This window comes from Pygoscelis adeliae, unplaced genomic scaffold (assembly GCF_000699105.1).
Source record: "Pygoscelis adeliae isolate BGI_AS28 unplaced genomic scaffold, ASM69910v1 Scaffold253, whole genome shotgun sequence".
Classification (NCBI taxonomy): Eukaryota; Metazoa; Chordata; class Aves; order Sphenisciformes; family Spheniscidae; genus Pygoscelis; species Pygoscelis adeliae.
Window position 1 is genome coordinate 525,813 of NW_008824412.1, and position 10,024 is coordinate 535,836.

The window sequence follows — 10,024 nt, forward strand, 5'->3', positions numbered from 1 at the left end:
ACAAAAGGGGGGGTGATTAGTTGCTCCAGTGACAACAGAAAGAGCCAGATAGGGCCAGGGAAACTGATAAAGAAGCGAGAAAGCCTAATATCCCCCACTTGCCTGCCTTTTTTTTTTTTTCCCTTCCCCTTCTTTCTTTCTTTCTAAGCACTAAAATTCCACCATTTTCTATCATGCAAATTTGTGTGCCTAAGTGAGATTAAACTCCGGCAGGCACCGTGCCTCCTTCCCCAAGTCCATTTCCCGCGCTGAGATAAGGCCATCTTTCCTTAATGCATCTTACAAGGCAGTGGGAGTGTTTTGCAGGCGTGCATTGGAGACGGCTTATTATCAATACAAATAAGAGCTTTCCAGACACCGTCCTCCTCCTCCCTCCCCTCTCTCTTTTAAACCCAGGAACCCAGAGAACAGCTTAAATAGCTGAAGTGTCCTACCAGGAGCAGGGAGAAGGGGGAGGCTGCGCCCGAGATGCTGCTGCTGCTGCAGGGGGAAGAAGCGGGACTTGCTAAGGAAACCAGAGTGGGATACAGGAGAGGAGAGGAAAGGAAAGCATCGCTCCTCAGAGGTCAATGGGGCCCAAGTCCTCTTTCTCGCTCTGGTTTTCTGCCTCCCTCCAAGTTCAGAGCTGGCCTATTGCAAGTGGAACTTCCCTGGATTCTGTCTCTTTGGGATTTTCACCCAGAAACGCCTCTCTCTTCCCAAGGGTCCGAAGCGAACTCCTGCCAACACGGGCAGTGCTGCTTCCCTATGCTTTGTCTGGTCTTATGGTAACTCCTCCTAAGAAGAAATGAGGGCTGAGCGAGCGCGACAGGCAGGGGCCACCTTCCAGACACTGCAGATGACATGGGCGCTCTCTGAGCTGTTCATTTTAGGTCCAGCTGTAGTCTGGGATCTTCTTTCCTGGGGAGATCCAGGTGCAAAGAACCTCCTCGTACCTTTTGCAGCTAAGCTGTTAGCTCACATCAACTTGGCATCGCCAACGCTGAGCCTGACCCCATTTAAAGCAGTCCCCGAAATAGCAGGCCTGGACTTTGAAGCATTCAACGCCAAGGGTCTGTTGTCTCGTTCCTGGGCTCGTTTGTCCCACATTAGTGCAGAGGCTCACCGGCAGCGGGAAGGAGAGATGCACCGGCCTGCTATTCCTGGATCGGCAGGAACAACCTTTTGCCTTTTGTAGCAGAATTGCAAGACTGACAAGTGTTTCTGAAAGCCTGACCGACAAGGAAAGGTGGGAGAAACAGGGCTTGCATCATTTCAGAAAGAAGGTGGCTAAGGGGTATAGCCACGGTAACAACCTTCCCAAAAGCTAAAGGTTGTTACAAGGAGGACATTGATCAATTGTTCCCCACGTCCGCTGGGGATAGGCTGAGAAAAGCTCCACTTCATTTGCAACAAAGAAGGTTTAAGTTAGATATTAGCTATACATTTTCTAATTATAAAGGTAGCAAAGCAGTAGAATAGATCGTCTAGGGAGACTGAAGAACCTGCTTTGTTAAGGATTTTCAAGAATAGCTTTCACATGTGTTTGCCAGCGATGTCTCTGCCTCGTTGCAGGGGGACAGGCTAAATTAGCTCTTGAGGTGCCTTCTACCCACCTATTTTGGGATCTCAACCATCAATATAGTCAACCTAGAAATAAATGTGCAGCACTTCCCTAGCTGCAGCGTGGACATCCTTGGTTCCTGGTGGTTTTCCAGGTCATTCTCTTCCACTGCCTTGGGGGATCATCCCCAACCCTCACACCCTAGAGGAAGCTCCTTTTCCCACCCCTCTCCCTCTTCTGTTCTTTGCTCTTTCCACCCACAGCACCGCTTCCTCCAGCGGCCCTTGGCAGACACCAGGGATGCCCCAGCTCCTCACTCCCTCCCATCCATGGCCACTTCCCAGCGATATCCCCTAAACTCGGGGAGGAGGAGGGATGCACGGCGTGGGCTGAGGTTGTTTGGACCGTGGCCGATACGCACCCATCACGCCTGCCTGGGGGAGCAGCAGGCTGCTGAAATCCCGGCTGGAAGGGGAAGAGCTCCTTGCTCCCCGTGGCCAGTCCCTTTGGAGAGCACAGCCTGCCCCGGGGCACGATTTAATTGCATCCTGAGAAGCTGGAGTGCTCCTGCCTCCAGAGCTCTGCGCCCAGGCCCTTTGCTGGTGCAGCAAGGGGAAAGTCAGGACCTGCTAAGAGCAACCTGCACACCTTCCTCTTTCTGGCTGCACCTGGACTAACCCTGTTTAAAAGGGGAGACCCCCTTTCCCACCTCCTCTCACCGCTTCTCCTTTCCTATCAGGCTGCAGGGAGGGGCAAGAGGTCCCGCAGCCACGCGCTGAACCTGGCACGTCCCTGAAATCTGGCGCTCAGACACCCTGCTTTCCTGGGAGAGAGGGATAAGCACTGCTTCCCGCAAGCTGAATGTCTTTTAGGACAGGATTATACCAGCTTGCATATTGATTGGGCCCATTTTCCAAGGCAGGAGAGTTAATCCTGGCACCCCAGCCAAATTTTAATCGGGGTTATGAAGGCAGGCTGCCCTTTAACTGGACACGATATTCACTTTCATGTCCCGCTCCAGCGCGCTGCTGCACATTACGCTCTTGGCACCTCCCGCCCGAGAAAGGGCTGGGTGAGCCAAGCAATAGCTCTTGAAATTCGGGGCCCGCTCCTGAGAGCCGGTATTTCTGTCGGCAGCGGCGAGGATGTTCGGCGCGTTACAGGACTGAGCCCGTCACTGAATCCTCCAGTACTTAACTGTACCGCTGCAAGGAGTTAAGATATGAGCTTTTCCTCCATTACCCACACATCTCTTCCTAATGATACAGCAAGACACAGGAGGGATGGACCTGGATGTCTGGTGATACGGGAAATTTAGGTCAGGAAACAGGAAAAAAAGCTGATAGAAATTGTCCTGCATCACCCCAGCGCCTGATAGCGACTTCAGAACTTGCGGGTGATCGACTTTGGCTTAAGAAACTCAGGCAGGTATTAACAGATTGCAAGATAAACAGCAAGGACCCGGGCTGGCAATGCATCCACTTTCTCTCTGTGGTTAATGGAGATGGAGAAAGTCCAGCTCTGTTTAGCTTGTTTGATTGCTTGAAGAGGAAAGAGAAAATGGAAAGGGAGGGAGGGAGGGGGGAAATAAAGGCCCTGGGTTTGGGTTTTTTTCCCCCCTTCTATTCATTAGGCTGTCAATAACGCTCAGGCCTGGCATATCGACGACGAATTAGCTCAACCTGACTCTGTGTACAAGACTTTTTAACCCAGCTTGTTTCCAAATCAATACACCCATCAGCATTCGAAAATTAGCCGGAGACGAGATTCCAATACTCAAGCTGGTGTGTCATGCTAAGACGGCTCCTGGCCAAATCACAGAAGAAGAAAGAGGAAAAAAGGTTCCTAGCAAGGGATTAGAAATTTTCCATTAATCTTCCCTGAGGCTGCCTCCCTAAGAGCGCAGCAGGCCCCGTATGTCCCACCACGCGGGCTCCCCATTGCCCAGCGCACGTCCCCACCAAGTCCCGCAGCACGGACATGGGAGCTATCTTGCATGAACGCCCATCTGCTTGACCGTCGCCTGTGGCCGTGCTTGTACGTCCCCTCGCGAGAGCCCGCGTGTGCTTGCACGCTTGCTGAAGAGCGCACGTATGCACCCCGCAGACTGTGCAGCCTCAGCGAGGCACGCTTATGTGCCAGCGAGCGCACACTTGGCCACCGCAACCGCTCCACCACCCCATGCCGGCCTTCCTCCTCCTCCTCCTCACAGAAGTACAGAGTTTCAACACACGTATTGTTGCTAGGCATACACACACCCCCGCGAAGTACACAAATCTGCCAGCTCTCTCTTTTCCCCCAACACAAGTTTCACTTCGAGCATTGCCTCCAGCGTGGAAAACAAAAAAACCCATCAAAATACAACAACAACAAACAGCAACATGGGTTTGCCAGCCACTACTTCGGGAGGCAGAGCTGCCTGTATCAGAGCCCCACGACTACTCCAGGAAAGTTCGATAAATGCATTCATTGCCCAGCTTCGTTGGGACTCTCCAAGCCTGTTGATCAGCCTCTACGTTTGCACCAAGTTGTCTTACATGCTCAACGTAGGAGCAATAGGAGGAGAAGACACATAGGGGAAAAAGGGAGGAACAGAAATCAAAGCACCAAGCCCAACCCCTCTACGAATTCCCTTCCTCTTACCTTGCACGATGAGATGGACACGCGATGTCTTGGGGTGATTGTCTGTCTGCACAGAGCAGGTGTAGGGGCCCTCATCGTACACGTCCACATCTTGGATCTGGATGCTGTACTGGGTTTTGGTGTTGGCCAAGAGCACCACCCGAGGGTCCAAGCACCACTTGTCATTGCCGGAAAAATGCGCTTCGGCCAGTCCACTCGGGTGACTCGGTTATCCACGGAGCACCTGGGGAGAGGCAGAGAGGTGACCCATCAGCGCGCTGCTCTTGGGCGCTCTGCCCTCCCTTCCCCAGCCCCTCCTGGTCCTCCTGGCACTAGTTTTAGCTTTGCTGCCAGCAGCAGTTTCAGAGACCAAGTGCTTTCAGTGTCCAAAGAGGACGATGTCAGCACTTTACCTGCGGTGCTCAGCGCACCGAAATCCATCTAAACTGGTGGCTCCAGAGATTTGCCTACGAGCTTTCACAATGATTTCAGACGTAGAGAGGTCAGAGCCACCCGGCACCAGTCACCGAAGGACCTTTTGCTTCTCCGTTCCCATTTGCTTCTTTGCAAACTCGGAGACAACCAGAGCTGAGCCAAAACCTCCATCCTGAGTCCAAACCACACTTTTCTGGGGCGGATGCAGGTTGCTACCTCCTGCCCAAACCCACCACTTGTCATTCTCTCTGCAGACCTTTGTATCCTTGCAGCCAGGCAAAGGAATGCAAAGTGGAGCCGGGAAAGCAGCTTGCACTGCTTCACAAAGGAGCAAGGAAAATTTATCTCAGGAGAAAGCCAGCTCTGACACACCTCTAAAGAGAAACCTTGAGCTTCCTACCATTTGTCCCCTCTGTCAGCTCTTCCTTCCCTACAAAAAAAACACATCATCTGCATTGCTGCATCTCCCTCACTTACTGCACCTTACCCCAGCTAAGCACTTCACCTATCAAGCGATGTTTTGGAGGCAGAAATCTTCTATTTCCAGCCTCATTAGGAAACTGAGCCCCCCCGGAAGAGAACACAGCACAAACCTAAGAAGAGACTTTGCTCCTGAAGGGGATTATTTTGCCCACAGTAGCAGAGGCCAGTCTTGCTTCCCCGATGGTACCTGCCAGCCCTGCAACCCTCCGTTCCCATGTCCCCAAGCAAGGTTTGCATCCTCCATTTCCCTGAATCGTCTCCAGACAGCTGAAGAACACAGGGCCTGCTGTCCAAGCCCTTCCCTAGGCAGCAGAAACCCGCATACCCCCGAGCCAGTTAAAACCCCGCTTCTCTCCGAGCAAGTTTGGGATTACAGAGCTGTGAGGACTTAGCCGCGCTTTGCTGGATGCCGGCAACGGAGGATAATGTCCCTACATCAAACCGCTCAGCCTAAGATCCACTGTTTATATTCTCCCCAATCTACTTCATTACTTGTGCAGTGGCCGGGATACAAATTAACTTCGGAGGCACCGAAAGAGAGCGCGGCAGCCTCTGGGACGTCTTGCACGGGGTAACTTCGCCAAATGCGAGGGGCTTAATGGGCTATATGCGCCAGACCGCAATAGCAGAGGAGTTAACGGCAAGGACAAGTGTAACTGTGGCGTGCGGTCCATCAGGGACTTATCCTGACACTTTAGGGATTGTTTCTCAAGGTGAGCACACTTGGGCAGAGCCACCGAGTAAGTAGTAATAATAAAAGCAACCTGCAAGACAGCTCGAGTCCTCGCTGAGATTCACGCAGCCGTCTACAGCCTCTCTCCCTGCATCTGCCCGTCTGTCTCCTCGCTGGTGGGCTGCTTCCCTTCCCGTGTCCGCTACCGGTGCCAGCGAAGACACAGGTACCCACCCGGGGACGAGCTGTCTCATCTCATCTAACCTCTTTTGGAGGTATCTCTTTGGCCCCAGTAATTACAGGAGAAGCCTAAATAACCCTTTCAAGCCTCCACACACAACATTTGGAGGTTAGCGATGACGGATCCCCATGAGGCGACATGCCCAAGGCGAGATGGGTAGTCTACAGCCCAGGACTCCCCTGCAGATTTGCTAGGCACGTACCCAAGCTACTGCACCATCCTCCCTCTCTGGTGTGAAAAACATCCGATAAATTAAACAATTTTATTGCCGTTCCATAATGATATTACGATAATAATAAATTACATGTGAGCAGATTTTTATTATCTACATAAAAAAAGCAATAGAGTCAGCCTGGGCTGAACACCAAGAACTTGGCTCTTGCTCTCAGCTGCATTACAACTTGAGCAAAACCTGAGAATTTAGTTGCTCAAGTTGAACAAAACTTGAGATTTCTTCCCAGAGGATGGCTTTAGTATATTGTACTCTGGACCTCAACTATGCTGGTAGCTTAGACCTGCGGGGTTTGAATAAAATGCAGGTGGATATCTGATGCTTGGATGTGGCCTGCCCATCGCAATGCCACGAAATAGGCTCCTGCCATTGCAGCGAGCAGCACTTCTGCACAAACGCAGGGGTGTCCACCCTTACTGCCAAAGCCGTATCACGGAGAAGGACTGGGTGATGAGAAGCCAGACGTGGCTTGAATTTCTCGGACCGGTCCCTTCTGCGGAGATTATCCCTGAGGACCCGGTAAGCAGGCTGAACTAAAAATATATATTTCCTCTCTCTTCCTCCACACCACTTTTTTTGTGAAATGCATCAGCTTGGAGATCCCTGGATAATAATGGAGCCAGACAGTGTGTAATCCAAGCATTCCCTCTATCATATGGGCATTTAAGTGCTTTTGAAAAGCAACGGGACTCAGGTAACGCATGAGGCAACAGTGAAATAAGTGCTTTCGCCCTTCACAGCACCCGGTCACAATCTCTTCTTATCACCTAGACACGCTTCTCTGTCCCTGGGATCGGCAAGCTTAAAGTTGTTATTTTATTTCCTTCCCTGCCTCTTAAAGCTCCCAAGCCAATATATATATAATAAAGTGCAGAAACAGCTCCCGGGACAGATGCACTTTGACCTCTGGATACGGTGTGCTATTTAGGGGATGGCGGGTCGCGCTCCTACCTGAGCTCCTTCCAACCACCATGCCAACCCTGCTCCTCCTCGCACAAGCGCCGGTCGGGGTTCCTGTGGCCGAGGCTCGCCGCAGCGTCCCGATGCTCTTCCAGCCCCTCCATCTGCTCCCCCTTCCCTCCTCCAGCAGCTCCTCTCTCCACAAGCCCGGCGCGGGGGTGGGAAGCCCTCCTCTCCCGCGTGCAGGCAGCCGAGCGGAAAGCCTCTGGCTTTGGCCGGGAAGCCAGGCTCCAAGCACAGGTGGAGAGCAAAGCCACCGCTGAGCCTGCAGCCTCCCCCCTTTCCACCCCTCTCCTGGCAAGGTGCAAAGCCCAGAGATGCTTCCTCCACCTCGCTGGAGGCTCTCACCCTCCCTCTCGCCCTATGATGTGCCAGGGAGGGAGGGGAGAGATAGGTCCCCCGGAGCACTTGCCTCCAAAACGAAGATGTAAAAATAGTTAAGCACAGATGAGGTAATTTTCTCTCTCAAGATCCTTAATCCTTGTTGCGTTCCTGCTTGGAAGGCAAGGCCTTCTCCTCCAGGAAGATGAAAAACTGCTGTCTGTCAGCACAAGGAAGAGATGCTGCTGCTCGCTCTCTCTGCTGTTTCTTTCCCTCCACACCCAGAGTCCCAAGCCCCAGGGTTTCTCCTCCGGGAGGTGGAAACACTGCTAAAACACCACTGCTGCATCATCCTGGGGGCCGGCATTGGTGGTTTGCAGAGAGATGTAGCTCCTCACGCTGCACCAGACCCTCTGCTCCCTGCTGCCACTGAGGGCACCTCAAAATGACCACAAGTGATGGAGTTTGGGTATTTTAAGACAGTTGCGTGCACTGACCGAAGGCGAGAGCTGCGTGCACGCATCTTCCCCGCTCGTCCCAGCCTGCTTGTTCATGCCCTTGTCCCACACTCCCGGGGCAATGATGCACGGCGGGCGTAAAGGGGATACGGGCGCAGGCTAGTGCTGCCCTTTCCAGACCTGTTAGCATCTCTGCAGCCGAAACTCCTTGGCTTTGCTAACCGTCCTCTACAAGCAAGCTGGTCCATTACGACTGGCCGTTCTCCCCCAAACCAGACGGCGTTCCCGCAGCCTGAGAGGCTGAGCTCGTACAGCCAAAGTCCTCCACACCTCCTGCACCCTCCACACCCCACGCAAAGGGTCCAAGGGAGCAGCTGACAGCCCTCCCGGCTGCAGGGACAACAGTTGGAGAATGAAATTGGAAGCGGGAAAGCATCGCCATCAGGTTTCTGCCACCTTAGGTAACACAAGCACGAAGATGAGCAGGGCTGAAAATGCCAGCAAAGCCCTCAGTGGGGACAAAACAGCCCTGGCCAGAGGGGAGCAGGCTGCTTTGCAGACACGGACCTGCTACCAAAGAGCCCACGACCAAACCGCAGCCACCACAATCCAGTATCAGGAATAAATAAGCAACAGGGTGCCAAAGCTGAGTGCGCCCTGACCACTGATCCTGCCCCGTGCTTCATACATCCCCCGGTGCCTCCCTGCATTTTCGGCGCAGACACAGATGGCACACGCCAGCAATGACATGCCCTCCTGAATTTCTCTCTTTGCTTTCACAAGTTTGCACACAGAAAATGACGGGAGAGGAGGTGGCCCGGCAGTGGGGGGAAGGAGGTTTTTAATTACTGAAGTGCGGTAATTGGCACACAACACTTTTTTGTTGCCTCTCACGCAGATCGCTGGTGTTCCAGAGGGCTGGGCTGGAAAGCACAGATTGTCTCAACCCAGCAAGACACACAAGAAATGAATAATGTTAATTAGAACTGAAAAGAGCTCAGTGAAATTACCAACCTGATTGCTGCTTTCATTGCAATTATCAGGGTACAAGCTCCATCGCAGGGAAGCAGGGACGGGCCTAAGCCTGGCTCACTGCAGCAAACTTGGTGGCCCAACCTGGGGCCATGACCAAGCTGACCACCCCCTCCACTTGACGCCCCCCTGGGCTCGCTTCTCCTTCCACCACCACCTAATTTTCACTGTGTGCCCGCCCTAGAGAAACCCCCTTCCCAAATCCAGGCCACCTGATGGAGTTTCACACGCGTTGCTCCACAGCACCGACCCACCGTCAAGCATCCCTAGACGTCTTTTCGTCTTCTTCTTCTTCCCAGTCTAACTCAGCAATTCCCAGACGCCTCTGGATTTTGAAGCAATCCCTTCCACACCAGCAGTGTCTTGTCTCTGCTACAGGCTAGACCAAGTTGGAAATCAGTTTGCAGGAACTAGCTTGGGATTTAGTTTAAAACTGGGTGCAAAAGCCTCCCGCTGAGGCTAGGCAAGGAGACAAGCTGCTCCAGTCTTGCCTTGTCCCCAGCATCTCATGTCCCAGGCAGCACCTTCCAGCCTCTGCACCATCAGCCACGCTATAAATGATCAACTAAACTAGACCGCCGCCGGAGGCAGGAGCTTCACATCTCAGATTTATTTCTGTGATTATCACATTTTATTGTTATTTATTAGGATTAATTAAAGGCCTGGCTGTGAACAACTCAATCCCATTCAGGCACAGTCCCACTGCTCTCATAGACTTTCCTATGATGTTTATGCTTCAGTGGCAACAGAGTTTGGCCATCAATTCCTGAGGGAAAGCTGGGGTCAGGTTGTCCCACACTGCTTGGGACACGTGCTGCCCGTGACGCCGTAAAGCCGGGATGCGCACACCACGGACAGCCCGAGGTGTGGTTATCATGGAAAAGGTGGTCTGGAAGCTTTTGTATTACTAAATATTAAGCCAAAACCCTCGTTGCCACAACCCAGTCTGGTTTCCCTCTCCTTTCTCTCTGCTGTATTGGGTTAAGTCATGCACTAGTGATTTCTACCAATCCGGCCCTTCTTC

General features: G+C 52.7%; 1 protein-coding gene across 1 annotated transcript in view; it reads right to left on the minus strand.

The window, feature by feature from the left end:
* Window positions 1-10,024, minus strand: part of LOC103914144 (protein CEPU-1-like) — a 157,177-nt gene that overhangs the window by 48,725 nt on the left and 98,428 nt on the right. The window contains 2 exon segments of the mRNA XM_009320749.1: window positions 4,187-4,363; window positions 4,366-4,409. Coding sequence (XP_009319024.1) covers window positions 4,187-4,363; window positions 4,366-4,409 — 221 coding nt within the window.